The 22173-nt window shown below is 45.7% G+C and overlaps 2 protein-coding genes across 2 annotated transcripts; both read right to left on the reverse strand.

Moving 5' to 3' along the window:
- Positions 1-1547: 1547 nt before the first annotated feature.
- LOC120968665 (PHD finger protein ALFIN-LIKE 3-like) lies at positions 1548-5672 on the reverse strand. The gene is made up of 4 exons (XM_073505307.1): positions 5371-5672; positions 5226-5261; positions 2684-2906; positions 1548-2146 (listed from the first exon to the last, which is right to left on the reverse strand). The coding sequence occupies exons 1-4, from the start codon at positions 5576-5578 to the stop codon at positions 1699-1701; spliced, it is 915 nt and encodes a 304-aa protein (XP_073361408.1). The 5' UTR covers positions 5579-5672; the 3' UTR covers positions 1548-1698.
- An 11407-nt stretch (positions 5673-17079) lies between these two features.
- On the reverse strand, positions 17080-21020 carry LOC109763745 (PHD finger protein ALFIN-LIKE 3-like). Its single transcript, XM_045231158.1, has 4 exons — positions 20719-21020; positions 20574-20609; positions 18210-18432; positions 17080-17678 (listed from the first exon to the last, which is right to left on the reverse strand). Exons 1-4 carry the CDS (start codon positions 20924-20926, stop codon positions 17231-17233), a joined length of 915 nt encoding a protein of 304 aa, XP_045087093.1. The 5' UTR covers positions 20927-21020; the 3' UTR covers positions 17080-17230.
- Positions 21021-22173: the final 1153 nt, after the last annotated feature.

Below are 22173 nucleotides of genomic sequence, written 5' to 3' on the forward strand. Positions count from 1 at the left end.
TTATGTGCAAATGTTCCTGGAGCGCCCCCCCCCCCCCCCCCCCCCCCCACAAATCCCCCAAGCCCTGGGTCGGAAAATTAAACAACGTGTCAGTCATTCGTTTAGCAATAGAAAGAACTCAGTAACTAACATGGTGGTTGTAGCTGGATAGCAACCTTTCAGCTAGAAAGAACAAGACCGACTGCGGCCAACTTTGACGATAAATTTAGCCAACAAGACCGACTGCGGCGGGAGCAAAAGTTATACCAGTGAATTCGTACTCAAAAGAAGTTTTCAATTATATAATCTTTTCTCCCGCCGCAGTCGGTCTCGTTGATTAAATTTATGGTCAAAGTAGGACCTCGGGAAGCGCGGGCGCACTATATTTTGAAATGGAGGGAGTACATCCACCAAAGAATTTTGCATTTGCAATAATATAGCCCACCAGTACACATGCAGACTTCATAAAATTGCTATAATGTTACATCTTCTATCAATCTGGAATTATTGGGGCATGGCACACCAAGAATATATATCACGCGCATTGATTTCACACACTTGTCAATTGGAAAAGTCTATGCATGCAAAAAATACAACCACTAATGCATGGTGTTGTTTATAACTCGATACTCTTTCATTTGTCTAATACAAAAATAAACACGGTCGTATATCTGAAAATAACCTTTTTCCCAAAGAAAAATGTTTGAAAGTAACTGATCAAACTATTGGCCTAAATTCCCCTTTGTTTCAATACAGAACTACGCTACCTCGCGCAGCAGCACTGGATTTTGATGACTAATTTTTCTTCATGAAAAACGGATTTGAGATTTCATGTCCGCCGGATTTACAATTTTTTTTTATTAAAAGTGGATCAAAGAAGTCTGGGACAGCAGGATCTAAAAACTACGGCCACAAATGCCCTTAGTTGTTTAACTCAATACATTTTTTCCTATGCCTAATAAGAAATAAACATAGTTATGAGGACAGTAGTAGTATTTGAAGAAGCCCAAGCAGTAGTTCACACAAGAGCTATGAGGCCGTGTGTGAGACAGAAACACATCCATAAATACTCTTCTCTGCTCTTTGTTGGGACGATTACTCGTTGGCATACTTCTGCGAATGTGCTACACTACCATGTTTGGTCTGCAGTTACCAGCGGTGCGGGGGTCAGGAAAAATCTTTGTCGGTTCAGCCGGCACGAACACGGTGACGCTTGTGGGCGCCGCCTCCCTTCTTGAAGGGCGTCAGGTGTACCCTTTCGGCACTCCTCTCCGTGTACCGGCAGAAATCCGAGGATCTGTCTGGGTAGCAGCATCATTGTCGTCGTAGTCCTTCTTGAAGGTGTTGTTTGGTACGCGGGAATTCAGAGGCACAGGAGCGTGGTGGAATTCAGAGGCATAGAGCGTGGTGGAATTCAAAGGCATAGGAGTGTGGCGGCGCTTGCTGGAAATCATCGCTTTGGCATTTTATTTGTTTCTCTTTGTGGGCTTGATTGTCATGTTTGCCCATCAGTGATATCACAGTTCTGTCAGGTGGTTGCTATATTAATATAGCAAGGCGAAAGCCTGTTTCAAGACATTGTAAACTGAATTCTTAAATATATCCCAACGGAATGGGAAAATAATGTAATGCCTCTCTCACTAACTTTCTAGTTAATCATTTTTCATACAAAGGGTGACTGCATACCCTAAAATAAAGGAATGGTGCACATATTATATCCTACTCTCCGATCACCTCGCGGATGCAGCCAGGACACTTGTATTCTTTGATATGTTCTGCTTCAGAGGCAGTTACGTTCACACATTTGCCATGGAACCACTGGTCACATTCGTCACAACAAATCCAAAAGGCATTGGCATGATACGGAGCATTACAAGATCCGCAAAAGTCGGTAACTTCATTATCCTTTTGTTTGTCTTCAGCAGGCTTCCTAGAGTCCCTGTTTTGAGCAGACAAAACATGCATCGAGTCTTGAGAAGGTGGCACGTTCTCTTCAGCAGGTGTGATAGAGTCTACGTCTGGATTGGACACATTCTCTTGAGTTGGTGCGCTCGACTCCCTGTTTGCATTGTATCGCGCAAATGTTGATAGCCAAGGAAGACCGTAAGAGAGATAGAATTCGTCATGGACTGTTCGCATCTCGTTTACCATATTAAATAAATGTATCCTGAAAGAGAAAGTAAACCAACATCATCAAATCAGCAATTGGCTTCGCAAGCAATATGTAACACATGACATTCTTGATGCATGGAGGAACTATATAAGCACTAAAACATAATGATTTAAAGATGAAGATCGCCCCTCATAAGAATAGCCCATTATTTAATGCTGAGGCTCTAACAATTAGTTCTGCAGGACTACGGCTCCATTCAAGCTGTATTCTCTCTCTTGTTTGTTCAATGGAAAAAACAAGATATTATGTCAAAAAATAGAATCTTCTATACGCTTGTTTAAAAGCATAGGAATTACATACTGTTTTGTTAGATAGAAGTTACAGGTTTTTGCGCTTTTTGCTGCATTCAAAGATTCTTCTACATGCCCATGCTTTATAAAAGAGATGTTGGTTACGTTTCTCAGAGGTAGATTGCACATATAAATGTCCTAAATGTTAAGTGCATCAAAAAACTGTTTGTGAAACGAAGTAGTAGTGGTGGTGGTGGTGGTGGTGGTGGTAGTAGCAGCAGCAGCAGCAGCAGTAACGTACCTTTGGTTGGCGTCGAGATGAGTGGACAAGAAAAAGGTGACACCCATGAGCCACGAGTCGGAGTGGTGGGCGACGAGTGTCAGGTAGTCAGAACGGTTCACATAATCTCGCCGGCGGTTGATGCCTCGTGTCGGCACCGGCAGGCCTGGCGGCACCATCTCCTCCGGCAGCGTCAACTGCCAACTACCGTCCGCGTACCCGTACAAGCACATTGGCTCTTTACCTGAAGCGAGAAAATGAATCACACCACTACATCAGCCAGTGATCTGCACACCTCGCCATCATATATTTACTAATTGTAATTGGGGGCACCATATGAGATTTACTTTAATTTAAGAAAAACTACCTCTCCAAACCATCGATTTGACAAAAATTCATTATATTATTCAAACAGGTTTGATGTAGGTACATGTCAAACAACTCTATTGTAAAAAAAAGCCGGAGATTAGATTGTTAGTTTGCATGTTTGTTTTACATTTGGGCAGTACTTTCTACACTTTAATTAATTAAATATTTTTTGCATGAAGCACCCATGCCATGTATATGGCTTGGTGATGGCGAGATTCATATCACTGGCTGCAGGCTTAGAATTTGCGGTACTTTAAGCCTATTACGACGCGTGATAAATATGCAGTTCTCTATGTTTGCCAAATTTATACAAATCTCTCTACTTTTGGCTAATTTATAATTAAGCCGGCCTTCTCTATGTCATCGTGAGAAAGATCGCTTGTGCGCACACAAGTATATATGTTTATATACACTGTGCGTTGTCGGCGGAAAATAGCTAGAGTCTGTATTTCCCGACAATTTTCTTTCAAAAAATTTGATCATTACTAAAATAAATAGAAAACTATATCATTTATCTGACGTATTTTCATGAATATACATGTATATAATATGTGACTTAAAATTAAAAATATTTCAAAATAGAACCATGGATACTCTTCATGACCAGGAGAAAATAAATGTCCTCATGTACTCTTGTAGAACACTTTTGCATGAATATTCTATGTAAATAGTAATGCATAATCGAGTCCTAGAAAAGATAGTCCAGAAACAGTTGAAGGTTTTGTGGGCGACAAGTGTTGAATGTCTATAAAAACTTAAGAACAAACCCCATCATATTCTTTAGGAGAAAAGGAGAAAAAAAGTACTCCCTCCGTTCCTAAATACTTGTCTTTCTAAGCATTTCAACAAGTGACTACATACGGAGTAAAATGAGTTAATCTACACTCTAAAATATGTCTACATACATCCGTATGTGATAGTCATTTGAAATGCCTAAAAATACAAGTATTTAGGAACGGAGGGAGTATACATCAACCAAAGAAATTCGCATTTGCAATACTATAGCCCACCAGTACACAAGCAGCCTTCATAAAATTGCTACCATGTTACATCTTCTATCAATTTGGAGTTATTCGGGGCATAGCACACCAAGGATATATATCACGCGCATTGATTTCACACACTAGTCAATTGGAAAAGTCTATGCACGCAAAAAATACTACCACTAATGCAGAGAGTTGTTTATAACTCTATACTCGTTTTCCTTCGTCTAATACAGAAATAAACATGGTTGTATATCTGAAAATAACCTTTTTCTTCTGGAGAAATATGTTTGAAAGTAACTGATCAGACTACCAGCCTAAATTCCTCTGTGTTTCAAACTTTCAATACAGAACTTCACTAGGCCGTGCAACAGCAGTGGATTGATGACTAGTATTTCTTCATGAAAAAAACGGATCTGAGAGTTCATGTCAGCCGGATTTACAATTTTGTAATTAAAAATGGATCTAAAATTTTAGGAACAGCAGGATCTAATTAAAAAATACAGCCACAAATACCCATAGTTGTCTAACTCAATACTTTTTCCTATGTCTAATAAGAAATAAAGACCATTATATGTTTCAAAGCAACTGATCAAACTATCAGTCTAAGTTTAATTAAATAAATAACTTCACTAGCCCGTGCAATCACGGGATTGGTGACTTGTTTTTCTTAATAAAAAATGGATCTGAGATTTCATGTCGGATGAAACTATCAGCCTATCCCTAATACTAATATAAACACCGGATCTGAAGTTTTTTTTTCCTATGTCTAATACAAAAATAAACAAGGTCATATGTTTAGAAGTAACTGACAAAACTATCATCCTAAGTTTCCCCATGTTTCGGTGCAGAACTTCACTAGGCCGTGCAAACACGGGATTGATGACTAGTTTTTCTTAATAAAAAGTGGATCTGAACTTTCATGTCAGATGAAACTATCAGCCTCTGCCTAATACGGGATCTAAAGCTTTTTTCCTATGTCCAATACAAAAATAAACACACTTATATGTTTAAAAGTAACTGACCAAACTATCAGCCAAAGTTTCCCCATGTTCAATACAGAACTCCACTATCCCGTGCAACAGCACGGAACTGATGACTAATTTTTTAATAAAAAATGGATCTGGAATTTCTTGTCTGCCGGATTTACAATTTTGTAACAAGCAATGGATATAACATTTCTGGGACAGCTCGATCTCTATATTACATACCTTCCTCGCGCAATAAATCATATAATGTATCCTGTTCTGCGTGTATGGCAACAAGGAGGAGAAGAGACTGGCGTTAGATCCATCAGCACATAGGCGTCACATATATCGAGAAAAACGTGTCACTAAGGAGCATCCCGTGGCGTACCTGTGGTGAGGGCTTGGACGAGCGCGCTGCGGCGACCAGAGAAGTCCTCATAGATGTTCTCCACGGTCCATGAGACGGCCGGGCGGGACCGCCATTCACCAGGGTGTGCCGGCAGCGGGGTTGGTGAAGGCCGCCCATGAACGGGAACGGTGAGACGACGCCTGGTGGGAGTGGGGTTGGAGGAGGAGCCGGCGCGAGATGCGTCCATGGGATGAGATTCGTGCTAGGTTCGCCGGCGGCGGGCTGGCAGAGATAGGTGGAGCTCTTGAAGGAGGAAGGTGGAATTGGATCTATGGGGGCACTCTGTTGCTTTGCTGCTTTATAAAGAGCCGGCATCAAGAGGGTGGAAGACTGGGGAACGGAGGACGCGGGCGGGTTACTACTTTCCTTTCGAGTCTCTGGGCGGGATGTATTTGTTTTCTTTCATTTCCTACCATGTTTTTGGCCATGCCAGCGAGGTGCCAGTACTGGTGAAATAACTACAGGATAGCTGGCATGCAAATCCTAGGGCTACTGGCGTGTGGTCCCCGGATCAAAAGTCCAGAATACACGGTACTCCTTTATTTCCCTCATTAATTTCATTTCTTTTTTTAAAGGCATTTATTTCCTTTGACCATGAAACTTTGACGAATATTTTGTATGCACTTAATTGTTGCTAAAAGGTTAAGGGATATGTTTGGATTCTGACCAAATAGTACCTTACCGTATGTAAACATGCTTGCGCCAGCCGCGTCCCACGATTGCCTCGTGTTTCGATCGGGCCCGCGCACCACAACCCCCTCGAAAACCTTATTCCAGCCGATGAAGGGCTTGCCACACTTTTTTCTCTACACCGTGCGTTGACCACAACTCCACAGTACCATCTCCTGTCTCTCTCTTTTTCCTCAATCGATGGAATGCTCCTTCTCTCTCCCTGCCCGTCTACTTCACCGCTGAATTGAGTTGGCTTGAGACAGCCGTGGTGTGGATTGGGGCGCGATGCTGGGTGCCCCGGGCTCGCCACTCGCGGCAGCGCTCACCAGTGTTGCAAATGCAGAATCTCGCCGGGGTGCTGCAACCGGTGGTCGGTGCTGTAATTGATGGTCTCTTAGCAGCCATGGTTACTGCCAATCCAGCGTTGGCCGATGTCTCGTCGCATGCCGCCGGCGGTGCTGCAAAATGGGTAGTGACAACGGCCGTCGTGCTGCAACCGCAGAGTTTGCCGGCAAATTAGTCACGGCCGGTGCTGCAACCGCAGAGCTTGCCCATGCAGTATCCACAGCCGGTGCTGCAACCACACAGCTCGCCGGTGCAACAGCCGCGGTCGATGCTGCAAGCCTGCAACGGGGTGGTCACAGCAGCCACCGTTGCTGCAAGCCGATGGGGGCGGCCGAGACGATGCTTCAATGACCACGGCGATGGTTCAATGGACACGACGACGAGGCATGCTATGACGACATCGGCAGCTGTGGCGATGCTGCAAGGCATGCATCATTGGCCGCGGCGACGAGGCATACTTTGATGGTGTCGACGACAGTGACAATGCTTCAATGACCACGGCGATGGTTCTATGGACACGACGATGAGGCATGCGATGACGGCATCGATGGTCGTGGTGGTGCTGCAAGGCAAGCTTGAATGGCCGCAGTGACGAGGCGTACTTCGATGGTGTCGACGGCCCTGGTGATGCTGCGACGCGTGTTTCAATGGCTGCGGCGAGGCGTACTTTGATGGTGTTGACGGCCGTGGTGATACCGCGAGGCGTGTTACAATGGTCGTGGCGATACTTCGATGACCACAACGATGGTTCGATGGAGATGGCAACCAGGCATGCTACGACGACATCGACGGCCGAAGTGATGCTGCAAGGCATGCTTCAATGGCCATGGCGATGAGGCGTACTTCGATGGTGTCAACAGCCGTGGTGATGCTTCGACGACCACGGCGATGGTTTGATGGACACGGCAATGAGGCATGCTACGACGACATCGACGACCGTGGCGATGCTGCAAGGCATGCTTCAATGTGAGTGGTGGTGAGGCACAGTTCAATGGCACCGACGGCCATGCCTTGACGGTCATGGCGATGTTGCGAGGCATGCCGCGGAGACGGGCGTGCTTCAATGGCGTCGACGGCCGTTGCCGCTGATGCTACTCCGAGCAGTGCATGGGTGTCACTACTGCAATGACGTGCACTGTGGACGAGCGGTGCGTGCTAAGGAGATTAGCGGCCCTGATAAGATGCATCGGATGGCACAACCAGTGGCTGTTCTTTGAATCGCTGCAGGCGGATGGCGCCTAGCATCCGCCATATTTTGCCCTGGTCTTCGTCCGGATGAGTGCCAACTCCAATGCTCCTTTTTCAACTCTAGTTCATTTTTCTAGATTGTGCACATCCACTTTCCCATAAGAAAAAGAAACCGGCACTCTAGCCACGTCCCTGCGAGCGGTATGGGATAATCCTAGCACCGCCACCCTCTAGGAATCCCACCTTCCTCCCTTGCCGTAGCCGGTGGGCGCGGCCGGGCGAAGCCCATGCGGCAGGGGTTGGGGGAGTGGCTTTTCCTCCCCTCTTGTCTGGACTCATGGGTAGCCCGGCTCGGCCCTCTATGGTGGGGCCGAGCAGTGGCTGGGGTAGCGAAGGATTCGCAGGGAGGTGGTAGCGCAACGGTCAAGTGGGGCGACTCGGTCGGCATTGCTATATTGGTGTTGCGGACGGCGTGCAGCAGCGGGCAAGGACGGTGGCCCGACTTAGTCGGCGAATGCGTGCAAAGCGACACCCGCTCCTTCATCCCCCTTCCTGCGCGCTGGTCTGGGTCGTGTTCTTGCCGGCGTTGGCATCTAGATTGGGTCTCAGCCCTAAACTGATGGCTTCATGGTTGCGGGTGGCTTCGGAGGGTTTTCTCCCATATGTTTGTTGCTCGGCTAGGTGGGGTCATGTTAAGGCAGCTGGTGACAAGTGGGATTCGACGACAGGGGTTGGGTACTCCCTTTGCATGTGGGTCGGCATCGTTGATGTCCAGCCCTAACCGAGGTAGTGCTATGGCACGGTGACTTCTCTCCTACATGGTATGTGCCAAGGTGCGAGCATTACGGTAGTGCGTTACTCGAGCAACGGTGGCGTGTCTCTCTTGGACGCCTAGGCGGCAACCCCAAGCAATCATAGCTCTGCCACAAAAAACCAAATTTTATATTATTACTCTATTATTCATGTATAAATATACTCCCTCTGTCTGAAAATTTTTGTCAGAGAAATGGATGTATCTAGATGTATTTTAGTTCTGGATACATCCATTTTTATGCATTTCTCCGACAAGTATGTTTGGACGGAGGGAGTATAAGAGATGTGATCCTATTCTTTATGAGGAATAATCAGCACGAATTTAAAGCAAATAAAATGTTCGGATTAAAACAACTAAGGATATCTCCAACGCGGACCCTCATACCGCCTGAATACATCCAGACCATGCGGTCTGGACGTGTTGTGCCATCCAACACAGACCTATATCAGTCCGCCGGGCAGTCCAGACCGCTGCCACGCCCGCGTCTGACTGTCCTGGCCCACAAAAAAAACCTTCATCACCCGAGCGCGCTTCCCGCCTGATACAGTCAGCGCTGCTCTAGAGAGTCAGTGCCGCATTAATGCCCGACCAGAGCGGATGCGACCTCTCACTGCTGCCGGCATTGAAGTGGTGCGCCGGCCGAGAGAGCACAACCAATGCCGCTTCCCGGTGCAGCCGACTACTCCGCATTCAAATGATCGCCCGTCGGTTCATCGGACCTACATTAACGATATGCGGTGTCGAGGAACCTACTCTGGTTCCACCCGTCTGTCCGTCTGCCGCCCAACATTGACCTCACTATCGTGGCCCATCACCATCCGCCCGCTATATAAACACCAACCCAGACGGTAGCCACAGTCATCTTCCTACTTCACTTTCTTCTCTCCGCACCACGCCCTCCATGGCCTCCTCATGCTCCAGAGCCCTCTGGGACACCATATCCTCGACCAGAAGAAGGAGAGGACCTCCATTGCTGCTGGTTGACTGGTCGGCTAGCAGATGGAGGCAGATGACGCCCCAATGGAGGACGAGGCGGCACCACCCTCCTTGCCGGTGCGTGTGGGCTTCACCATTGGCGAGGCCCATGCGCACTACACGAACATGCTGTGGGAGGAGGAGGAGGAGGCCAGGTTCCGACAAGTGCAGGCCGATCGGTCCTACAGCCTCGGCCTCCTCGAGGAGCAACGACGCACGGAGGAGCTACTCGCCGCCGGCGCGACTATCATGCCGGACGTGGACGCGGTGGAGCAGCAGGCACTCGTCGACTGCTACCGCTCCGCCCGTAACATCTGCCGCGACTGCTAGTGGTAATGCCTCCATTAGGCGGAATTGGCGGCCGCCTAAAAGGAGATCGACGAGGTGGTGAATGAGGTGTGTGGCAAGAGCGACAACAAGGAGGACTTCGCTCGCTCTGCCCTAGTCGCGCCTAGCCCGCTGCCATGACCACGAAGCCGATATATCCATGGACGCCGCCGATAGCAAGGAAGAGTAGTGCATGGTAGGTCACTGCCGCTCGGGTCCCAAAAAGGCCACGACTCTTTCCCTCCCGTCGAAGCCACACTTGATGCGCCAAACATCAATGGACGATTAGCCACCTGGCGGCGATGTGGGGGCGGACAGCTGTAGTTCCCGGGGCTCCGGAGGTGGAGCTGGAGAGCATCAAGGCTGAACTTGAGAAGGCGAAGGCATTTGCCGGACCAACACTTCTTAGGGTTCATGGTAGGACATGGGAAATGTGCGCCGATGATCATTTAGATTAGGTTTAGTGTGGGGTTTGTCCAGTTTATATGAAAAATGTAATGAATTTTGTCTGGTTTATATGAAAATTGATCCAAATATAAGGAATTTCGTTCGGTTTATATGAAAATCCATCGCATTTACATGAATTTCGGCCGGTTAGTTTAACCAGCGGCTAAAATATATACAGGCATTATTGGATAGCCGGCTCCCGCATCTGTGGACTAGTGCCCCTATGCACGGATGGATGACGGAATAAATTTATGGGTCAACGTTGGAGATGCCCTAACCCCCCACCAATCTTTTCCGACAAACATGTAATTTGCGCATGGTCAATATTCAAATGGACAGGTCCGGTCTGTACTTGTTACTGGACCTATGAACGTGTTCTAGAATCCCAGGGGCCAGAGTTCGGTCTGCACCTCGTCTAACAGGGCAAGAGGTAAACCTAAGTTCGACCATTCTTCTGTATACTAAGTGTAGACGGGCGCATGCCGATGAGATGCCCGGCACTGGACATGCACTTCGTGTTCCCGCAAGTGTCGGCAATGGTGTGGGTCAGAGCTGGATGGGCGCCCCCGGTCCATGACAGCAGCACGACCACCACTTCCGGCTTCGTTAGAGCATCTACAATGACGGATACCTAATTTGAGTTGTCAAACGCCCCGAACACACCTGGTCACGTCCGTGGATAGTGACCGGTCAGACCCGACATGACAACTTGAACAACCATAGTAGCCATTTTTCAATTAGCATTTTCATACAAAATCATGCAAAAAGCAAGATCTATGTACTATCAACTACCATCTACACTACTCATCCTTCTCGTCAGATATGTGGATGAAATTGATGTCGGGGCCGCCGTCGTCATGGTCATTGGCAGTCGGCCGAACATCCGGTTCCTCCTCGGGAATCAAGAATGGCCTGCTGCTCCGTTGCCTCCTCTGCCTAGGCCACCTCGAACTCTTTGCATCAACCATGGCGAAGCCGGTAGGCGCCGGATCTGCCTGATGCGCCTCCTCTGACTCCTCCTCCACCTCCTCCTCTATGACCGTCTCCTCCTCCTTCGGCTCCACCTCCACCTCCTCCTCCTCGGGCTGCACTGAATCCAGAGGCTGGCTGGCTGCGATCCGATCTTCGCGCATGCCCTGGATGTCCTCTAGTAGCTACAGCCGACGCTCGGGAGTGAGCATGTTGTAACTAGTGGTTAGCGGCTCATGGATGGATTAAATGTGACGGCGGTGGAGGGGTGGGTGGGGAAGAAATGGAGGCGGTCTATGGTTGGGAATTTGTTGTCCGGCTTACGTAGCCAGACATGTATCCTCAGATAGCATGCTAGAGCGGCACCACACGACGCCAATGCGTCCTCATCGATGAACTGAGGAGGCGCACGTCAGACCACTGGTTAATGCTTTTGTCCGCATGGCCCCTTGCGGTCTGTCCTAAGCGACGTGCACGTCTGGACATCTTCATATCCGCCCCAGATATGTGCCGGATATAGGAAGTGTCGGTCAGTCCTGGTATTTGGGCTAGATTTGACAAGTCTAGTTGGGTGGCGATTTTGTGTTTGGGCAATATCAGGCAAGCTGCCCCGGCGTTTGGGGCGGATCTGAGGACTCCAGTTGTAGATGCTCTCATGCCTCAAGTAGCCGCATGTAGCGGCATGGTGGTAGCTATGGTGTCGTAGACAATGACAAGAAAGATGTCAAGCCGTCTCGCATCATGAGGTGCATGGCAAGCACCGGCTTGCTGAGCGCTCACTCTAGCAGTAAAAAAGGCCAGCGTGGTTGTGGCTGTGGTGCCACGGACAACGGAGACGTGCTACCGGAGCGGCGGTATGAGTTGCCTGGAGGGCAGTGCGACATGGTGCCATGGATGATGCCGAGACGGACACGTTGCCGGTGCGGCGACGCAAGCTGAAGCGTGTGCGTTGGCGCGGCGAAAATTGCAGGTGCTTGGCTGGCCGGGGCTACGATGACACGACTAATAGTGAGTGGTTCGACCCTATGGTCGAAAGGGAGACCTCCTCATTGGCGCCTTCAGTGCCCGATCACTTTCCTGGCGCTCAAGCGTGCACCCTAGTGGGCCGTGGGCCATTCGCTTGAATGCTGCTCGCTCGACCACTCCTTGGTAGCCTTTTTTTCTTGCGAGCACTTGTCAAAAAAGCCTTGTTGTTTAAAAAATAAAAAAGGAAAACAATTGAAAAAAATTGTGAATTAAAAAATGTACATGAATTTTCGTAAAAGTTCACAAAATAAAAAAAATCAAATATGAAAAGAAGTTCATCGGTTTTTAAAAAAGTTCATTGAATTCGAAGAAGTTCATTGAATTTGAAAAAAGTTCATTAGTTTTGAAAAAAGTCCATCTAATTCGAAAAGGTGCATCTACTATCAAGAAAAAGTTTCACGAATTTCTTTCACAAAAAAAGTTCGTGACTTTGAAAAAAATGTAAAAGGGACAGAGAAAAAAACAAAGAAAGAAGAAGAAAAGGCCAAATAAACCACTATGTAATACTTGAGGTCGGTTGGTCGGGTGGTTATGGGGTTGAAGTCCTAAGACCCGCGTCGCGGGTTTGAATCGTGGGTAGCACGCACTTTTTTCTTTTTATAGAAACAGAGAAAGAGCATATGGGCCGGCCCACTATAGAAACCTAGGGTACAGGGAGGGGTGTGCACCCTGTACCAAAATACCTATATTTGGCGCTTAGGCACCGAATAGGATTTGGCGTCGAAAGGTTATATCCCCAGTGGACCCTAATGTTTATCTGGGCCATCCAGTTAATCCACATGTGCCAACAGCTAGGTCCGGTCCATCGGGCCGAAGGGTTAAACCATACCACGTGAATCTTGAGTTCATTGTCCTTAACCCAAAGCTCTCTCAATATCTCTACTCTTACAAGGGGTGTTGGTAGGACAGTTTTTGTTTTTGCCTCACCGCCCACCACCACCTCCATGTTGGTTTTTCTCGCTCCCTCTTAATACCAAATCAATTTTCCCGATCCTCCTCTCGTTTGTTCGTGCCTTCTTTGGCAGGTGCCAATTTAATTCAAACATGTAAATATTATCTAATTAAGAATTCGGAACTCGCACCATATATGTAAGATAACCTTCCTAAAAGACAAAGAGAAGATTTTTCTCAATAACCTTCCAAATCAAAATAAGATATTCCTCAATAAGAAATAGCTAATACCACATCCTATCACATTTATTATCTATCATTATCTCTATTATTAAATCTCTACTCCTAAAAGGGGAGTTGGTGAACACCACCCCTCCATGCTGATTTTTTTCTCACTGCCACTAAAAAAAGGATCGATCCACCCGACCTTCCGATTAATTTTTTTCATGGTTGCTTTGGCAGGTGCCGATTCAATTCAATCACGTAAATATTAGGTAATTAATAAGAATTGAGAAATACTATATATGTAAGGTCACCTTCCTAAAAGATAGACTAAATATTTTTTTCTCGATAACTTTCCAAATCTGCACTCCTAAAAGGGGAGTTGGTAGGTCGGTATGCATGGTTTATTTCACCTCAACATTTCACCACCCTGCATGTTGCATTTTTCTCCCTCCCACTAAAAACCCGGATCTATTCACCCGACCTTCCTTTTCATTTTTTTTCCTTCTTGATTTAGTAGGCGTCAATTCAAATCAATCATGTAAATATTAGGTAATTAAAAATTTGGACATGGCAACATATGTGTGATATCACATTCCTAAAGACGGACAGAAGATTTTTCTCGATAACCTTTCAAAACAAAACTAGATATTTCTGAATAACAAATAGCTAATCCCGCGCACTACGCTATTTATTATCTATCATCATCTCTAGTATTGAATCATAATCACAACTTTCCCTCGACATTTTTTCTTCAATCCCACCCACATATCTTTGTTTTTACCGAAAATGTTTTTTTTCTGGTTTCGTTTGTTCTGTTTGACCTCCGCTCCCACGAAGTTTGCACCCTCCCCATTGATTTTCAGCCCACCGAATTTTTCCAAATAAAACCCATCTCCCCTCAACCCCCTCCAGCCCTCCTCGTTCGACCTCCCCTCTCATGTAATCCCCTCCTACGCACCTCCTACCGACATTTCCAATTCTCTATTCGCTACTTCATCCATCCCACAAAAATAAGCAATCTCCCCGATTCTGACTCGACCATTTCTTCCTTGACACGTGAGGAGAGCGCCACATAGGGTTCTCTCGCACTTTGTTTTTTTCATCCTGAATATTCGCTCTCTGACTGAAGTTGGCCCCGCACGTCCCTCTCCCCGCACCGGACCCGGCAAGGGTTACAACCGCCGCCGCTCCCCTGCTATCCTCTCACCGCGACGCTCTCGACGGCACTGACTCTGCCTTCGAATTACCTCTCTAGACGTTCCTCTACGCCGCAGCCGCCAAGGATCAAGGGTGACAACGTTTCAATGTAGCGGTAATTTGTTGCGCTTGTAGGGGGAGCACGTTTTTGGCGACACTGCAGGTGAGGTCGTCTTTGTTCTCGACTGCATGTGATGACAAGAAGGGTATGCTTGGCCAACTAGTCCATGTGGTTTTGTGATCCCAGGCGCCTACAGGATCATGTCTGAGGTATATATGCCGAAGAAGTTGGAACGACGAGGAAGTGCAGCAGCCTATCGTGCGCCGTCTCGGCTTCGAGGCCAAACAGGTTTGGTTTCCCTCCCAGATCCCACCCTCCCTTGTCTTCTTGCTACGACTCCATGGATGATTATATTACATGTGTGTGCGTATGTGATAGGAACAGAAGACTGACAGGGAACAATATGTATTAAACGCTACCTGCCCTTATTATTAAATTACAGTAAGCAATCACCTTATGGCCTTTACTATGTCGATCCCACATTATGGCCTTCACCGTGTGATAGTATTAGAAGACTGAATTTACACTTAGCAAACACCTGATGGCATTTACTGTGTATTTCAAGAAGTACCTCGTAGTGGCAGCAAATCTGGCAATTAAGACTTCTTTTTCTACAGACGGTAATCCAAACTACCTGGTATGAACAGCAGCAACATCTTATAATACTAACATGTAGTGCTTCATTTAACTCATTTTTGTACAACATACTATTGTATCGAAAACTTTAATGCAATTAACTGTTGAAATTTTCTTCATCAGGATTGAGCGATCTGGCATATAATTATGAGCTTCTGAAACTCGGCAGTTCAGATCATGGAAGATATGACAGGGAAGAACCTGGCATAGTAAGTATTGATTTCCGGTTCTACCACGAGGTAGCTCAACCAATCTGAATTTTATGTAGATAATTTCATGATCTTCCCGTGGAGATAATTCTGTCGTACGTAGTTCTGAATTTCATTTAGATTGACCTCGAAGTATTTGGAGATATGATGCACTATCTTGACTGCAAAAATTTATGTGCAAATGTTCCTGGAGCCCCCCCCCCCCCCCCCCCCCCCCAACCCCGGGGTCTGAAAATTAAACAACGTGTCAGTCATTCGTTTAGCAATAGAAAGAACTCAGTAACTAACATGGTGGTTGTAGCTGGATAGCAACCTTTCAGCTAGAAAGAACAAGACCGACTGCGGCCAACTTTGACAATAAATTTAGCCAACAAGACCGACTGCGGCGGGAGCAAAACTTATACCAGTGAATTCGTATTCAAAAGAAGTTTTCAATTATATAATCTTTTCTCCCGCCGCAGTCGGTCTCGTTGATTAAATTTATGGTCAAAGTAGGACCTCGGGAAGCGCGGGCGCACTATATTTTGAAATGGAGGGAGTACATCCACCAAAGAATTTTGCATTTGCAATAATATAGCCCACCAGTACACATGCAGACTTCATAAAATTGCTATAATGTTACATCTTCTATCAATCTGGAATTATTGGGGCATGGCACACCAAGAATATATATCACGCGCATTGATTTCACACACTTGTCAATTGGAAAAGTCTATGCATGCAAAAAATACAACCAATAATGCACGGTGTTGTTTATAACTCGATACTCTTTTTCATTTTTCTAATACAAAAATAAACACAGTCGTATATCTGAAAATAACCTTTTTCCCAAAGAAATATGTTTGAAAGTAACTGATCAAACTATTGGCCTAAATTCCCGTTTGTTTCAATACAGAACTACGCTACCCCGCGCAGCAGCACTGGATTTTGATGACTAATTTTTCTTCATGAAAAACGGATCTGAGATTTCATGTCCCCCGGATTTACAATTTTTTTTATTAAAAATGGATCAAAGAAGTCTGGGACAGCAGGAACTAAAAACTACGGCCACAAATGCCCTTAGTTGTTTAACTCAATACATTTTTTCCTATGCCTAATAAGAAATAAACATAGTTATGAGGACAGTAGTAGTATTTGAAGAAGCCCAAGCAGTAGTTCACACAAGAGCTATGAGGCCGTGTGTGAGACAGAAACACATCCATAAATACTCTTCTCCTCTCTTTGTTGGGACGATTGCTCGGTGGCATACTTCTGCGAATGTGCTACACTACCATGTTTGGTCTGCAGTTACCAGCGGTGCGGGGGTCGGGAAAAATCTTTGTCGGTTCAGCCGGCACGAACACGGTGACGCTTGTGGGCGCCCCCTCCTTTCTTGAAGGGCGTGAGGTGTACCCTTTCGGCACTCCTCTCCGTGTACCGGCAGAAATCCGAGGATCTGTCTGGGTAGCAGCATCATTGTCGTCGTAGTCCTTCTTGAAGGTGTTGTTTGGTACGCGGGAATTCAGAGGCATAGGAGCGTGGTGGAATTCAGAGGCATAGAGCGTGGTGGAATTCAAAGGCATAGGAGTGTGGTGGCGGTTGCTGGAAATCATCGCTTTGGCATTTTATTTGTTTCTCTTTGTGGGCTTGATTGTCATGTTTGCCCATCAATGATATCACAGTTCTGTCAGGTGGTTGCTATATTAATATAGCAAGGCGAAAGCCTGTTTCAAGACATTGTAAACTGAATTCTTAAATATATCCCAACGGAATGGGAAAATAATGTAATGCCTCTCTCACTAACTTTCTAGTTAATCATTTTTCATACAAAGGGTGACTGCATACCCTAAAATAAAGGAATGGTGCACATATTATATCCTACTCTCCGATCACCTCGCGGATGCAGTCAGGACACTTGTATTCTTTGATATGTTCTGCTTCAGAGGCAGTTACGTTCACACATTTGCCATGGAACCACTGGTCACATTCGTCACAACAAATCCAAAAGGCATTGGCATGATACGGAGCATTACAAGATCCGCAAAAGTCGGTAACTTCATTATCCTTTTGTTTGTCTTCAGCAGGCTTCCTAGAGTCCCTGTTTTGAGCAGACAAAACATGCATCGAGTCTTGAGAAGGTGGCACGTTCTCTTCAGCAGGTGTGATAGAGTCTACGTCTGGATTGGACACATTCTCTTGAGTTGGTGCGCTCGACTCCCTGTTTGCATTGTATCGCGCAAATGTTGATAGCCAAGGAAGACCGTAAGAGAGATAGAATTCGTCATGGACTGTTCGCATCTCGTTTACCATATTAAATAAATGTATCCTGAAAGAGAAAGTAAACCAACATCATCAAATCAGCAATTGGCTTCGCAAGCAATATGTAACACATGACATTCTTGATGCATGGAGGAACTATATAAGCACTAAAACATAATGATTTAAAGATGAAGATCGCCCCTAATAAGAATAGCCCATTATTTAATGCTGAGGCTCTAACAATTAGTTCTGCAGGACTACGGCTCCATTGAAGCTGTATTCTCTCTCTTGTTTGTTCAATGGAAAAAACAAGATATTATGTCAAAAAATAGAATCTTCTATACGCTTGTTTAAAAGCATAGGAATTACATACTGTTTTGTTAGATAGAAGTTACAGGTTTTTGCGCTTTTTGCTGCATTCAAAGATTCTTCTACATGCCCATGCTTTATAAAAGAGATGTTGGTTACGTTTCTCAGAGGTAGATTGCACATATAAATGTCCTAAATGTTAAGTGCATCAAAAAACTGTTTGTGAAACGAAGTAGTAGTGGTGGTGGTGGTGGTGGTGGTAGTAGCAGCAGCAGTAGCAGTAACGTACCTTTGGTTGGCGTCGAGATGAGTGGACAAGAAAAAGGTGACACCCATGAGCCACGAGTCGGAGTGGTGGGCGACGAGTGTCAGGTAGTCAGAACGGTTCACATAATCTTGCCGGCGGTTGATGCCTCGTGTCGGCACCGGCAGGCCTGGCGGCACCATCTCCTCCGGCAGCGTCAACTGCCAACTACCGTCCGGGTACCCGTACAAGCACATTGGCTCTTTACCTGAAGCGAGAAAATGAATCACACCACTACATCAGCCAGTGATCTGCACACCTCGCCATCTTATATTTACTTATTGTAATTTGGGGCACCATATGAGATTTACTTTAATTTAAGAAAAACTACCTCTCCAAACCATCGATTTGACAAAAAGTCATTATATTATTCAAACAGGTTTGATGTAGGTACATGTCAAACAACTCTATTGTAAAAAAAAGCCGGAGATTAGATTGTTAGTTTGCATGTTTGTTTTACATTTGGGCAGTACTTTCTACACTTTAGTTAATTAAATATTTTTTGCATGAAGCACCCATGCCATGTATATGGCTTGGTGATGGCAAGGTTCATATCACTGGCTGCAGGCTTAGAATTTGCGGTACTTTAAGCCTATTACGAGGCGTGATAAATATGCAGTTCTCTATGTTTGCCAAATTTATACAAATCTCTCTACTTTTGGCTAATTTATAATTAAGCCGGCCTTCTCTATGTCATCGTGAGAAAGATCGCTTGTGCGCACACAAGTATATATGTTTATATACACTGTGCATTGTCGGCGGAAAATAGCTAGAGTCTGTATTTCCCGACAATTTTCTTTTAAAAATTTGATCATTACTAAAATAAATAGAAAACTATATCATTTATCTGACGTATTTTAGTGAAAATACATGTATATAATATGTGACTTAAAATTTAAAATATTTCAAAATAGAACCATGGATACTCTTCATGACCAGGAGAAAATAAATGTCCTCATGTACTCTTGTAGAACACTTTTGCATGAATATTCTATGTAAATAGTAATGCATAATCGAGTCCTAGAAAAGATATAGTCTAGAAACAGTTGAAGGTTTTGTGGGCGACAAGTGTTGAATGTCTATAAAAACTTAAGAACAAACCCCATCATATTCTTTAGGAGAAAAGGAGAAAAAAAAGTATACATCAACCAAAGAATTTCGCATTTGCAATACTATAGCCCACCAGTACACAAGCAGCCTTCATAAAATTGCTACCATGTTACATCTTCTATCAATTTGGAGTTATTCGGGGCATAGCACACCAAGAATATATATCATGCGCATTGATTTCACACACTAGTCAATTGGAAAAGTCTATGCACGCAAAAAGTACTACCACTAATGCAGAGAGTTGTTTATAACTCTATACTCATTTTCCTTCGTCTAATACAGAAATAAACATGGTTGTATATCTGAAAATAACCTTTTTCTTCTGGAGAAATATGTTTGAAAGTAACTGATCAGACTACCAGCCTAAATTCCCCTGTGTTTCAATACAGAACTTCACTAGGCCGTGCAACAGCAGTGGATTGATGACTAGTATTTCTTCATGAAAAAAACGGATCTGAGAGTTCATGTCAGCCGGATTTACAATTTTGTATCTAAAATTTTAGGGACAGCAGGATCTAATTAAAAAATACAGCCACAAATGCCCGTAGTTGTCTAACTCAATACTTTTTCCTATGTCTAATAAGAAATAAAGACCATTATATGTTTCAAACCAACTGATCAAACTATCAGTCTAAGTTTAATTAAATAAATAACTTCACTAGCCCGTGCAATCACGGGATTGATGACTTGTTTTTCTTAATAAAAAATGGATCTGAGATTTCATGTCGGATGAAACTATCAGCCTATCCCTAATACTAATATAAACACCGGATCTGAAGTTTTTTTTTTTCCTATGTCTAATACAAAAATAAACAAGGTCATATGTTTAGAAGTAACTGACAAAACTATCATCCTAAGTTTCCCCATGTTTCAGTGCAGAACTTCACTAGGCCGTGCAAACACGGGATTGATGACTAGTTTTTCTTAATAAAAAGTGGATCTGAACTTTCATGTCAGATGAAACTATCAGCCTCTGCCTAATACGGGATCTAAAGCTTTTTTCCTATGTCCAATACAAAAATAAACACACTTATATGTTTAAAAGTAACTGACCAAACTATCAGCCAAAGTTTCCCCATGTTCAATACAGAACTCCACTATCCCGTGCAACAGCACGGAACTGATGACTAATTTTTTAATAAAAAATGGATCTGGAATTTCTTGTCTGCCGGATTTACAATTTTGTAACAAGCAATGGATATAACATTTCTGGGACAGCTCGATCTCTATATTACATACCTTCCTCGCGCAATAAATCATATAATGTATCCTGTTCTGCGTGTATGGCAACAAGGAGGAGAAGAGACTGGCGTTAGATCCATCAGCACATAGGCGTCACATATATCGAGAAAAACGTGTCACTAAGGAGCATCCCGTGGCGTACCTGTGGTGAGGGCTTGGACGAGCGCGCTGCGGCGACCAGAGAAGTCCTCATAGATGTTCTCCACGGTCCATGAGACGGCCGGGCGGGACCGCCATTCACCAGGGTGTGCCGGCAGCGGGGTTGGTGAAGGCCGCCCATGAACGGGAACGGTGAGACGACGCCTGGTGGGAGTGGGGTTGGAGGAGGAGCCGGCGCGAGATGCGTCCATGGGATGAGATTCGTGCTAGGTTCGCCGGCGGCGGGCTGGCAGAGATAGGTGGAGCTCTTGAAGGAGGAAGGTGGAATTGGATCTATGGGGGCACTCTGTTGCTTTGCTGCTTTATAAAGAGCCGGCATCAAGAGGGTGGAAGACTGGGGAACGGAGGACGCGGGCGGGTTACTACTTTCCTTTCGAGTCTCTGGGCGGGATGTATTTGTTTTCTTTCATTTCCTACCATGTTTTTGGCCATGCCAGCGAGGTGCCAGTACTGGTGAAATAACTACAGGATAGCTGGCATGCAAATCCTAGGGCTACTGGCGTGTGGTCCCCGGATCAAAAGTCCAGAATACACGGTACTCCTTTATTTCCCTCATTAATTTCATTTCTTTTTTTAAAGGCATTTATTTCCTTTGACCATGAAACTTTGACGAATATTTTGTATGCACTTAATTGTTGCTAAAAGGTTAAGGGATATGTTTGGATTCTGACCAAATAGTACCTTACCGTATGTAAACATGCTTGCGCCAGCCGCGTCCCACGATTGCCTCGTGTTTCGATCGGGCCCGCGCACCACAACCCCCTCGAAAACCTTATTCCAGCCGATGAAGGGCTTGCCACACTTTTTTCTCTACACCGTGCGTTGACCACAACTCCACAGTACCATCTCCTGTCTCTCTCTTTTTCCTCAATCGATGGAATGCTCCTTCTCTCTCCCTGCCCGTCTACTTCACCGCTGAATTGAGTTGGCTTGAGACAGCCGTGGTGTGGATTGGGGCGCGATGCTGGGTGCCCCGGGCTCGCCACTCGCGGCAGCGCTCACCAGTGTTGCAAATGCAGAATCTCGCCGGGGTGCTGCAACCGGTGGTCGGTGCTGTAATTGATGGTCTCTTAGCAGCCATGGTTACTGCCAATCCAGCGTTGGCCGATGTCTCGTCGCATGCCGCCGGCGGTGCTGCAAAATGGGTAGTGACAACGGCCGTCGTGCTGCAACCGCAGAGTTTGCCGGCAAATTAGTCACGGCCGGTGCTGCAACCGCAGAGCTTGCCCATGCAGTATCCACAGCCGGTGCTGCAACCACACAGCTCGCCGGTGCAACAGCCGCGGTCGATGCTGCAAGCCTGCAACGGGGTGGTCACAGCAGCCACCGTTGCTGCAAGCCGATGGGGGCGGCCGAGACGATGCTTCGATGACCACGGCGATGGTTCAATGGACACGACGACGAGGCATGCTATGACGACATCGGCAGCTGTGGCGAT

Source organism: Aegilops tauschii, chromosome 7, assembly GCF_002575655.3.
Source record: "Aegilops tauschii subsp. strangulata cultivar AL8/78 chromosome 7, Aet v6.0, whole genome shotgun sequence".
Lineage (NCBI taxonomy): Eukaryota > Viridiplantae > Streptophyta > Magnoliopsida > Poales > Poaceae > Aegilops > Aegilops tauschii.

Bases quoted from the DNA above. Each gene is read 5' to 3' on its own strand.
- LOC120968665 (XM_073505307.1), bottom strand. From the start codon at position 5,578: ATGGACGCATCTCGCGCCGGCTCCTCCTCCAACCCCACTCCCACCAGG. The intron at 5,262-5,370 runs GTACGCCACGGG...CCATACACGCAG, and splicing joins CGTCCAAGCCCTCACCACAG to AACAGGATACATTATATGAT. The intron at 2,907-5,225 runs GTATGTAATATA...TTCTCGCTTCAG, and splicing joins TGATTTATTGCGCGAGGAAG to GTAAAGAGCCAATGTGCTTG.
- LOC109763745 (XM_045231158.1), bottom strand. From the start codon at position 20,926: ATGGACGCATCTCGCGCCGGCTCCTCCTCCAACCCCACTCCCACCAGG. The intron at 18,433-20,573 runs GTATGTAATATA...TTCTCGCTTCAG, and splicing joins TGATTTATTGCGCGAGGAAG to GTAAAGAGCCAATGTGCTTG. The intron at 17,679-18,209 runs GTACGTTACTGC...TTTCTCTTTCAG, and splicing joins CATCTCGACGCCAACCAAAG to GATACATTTATTTAATATGG.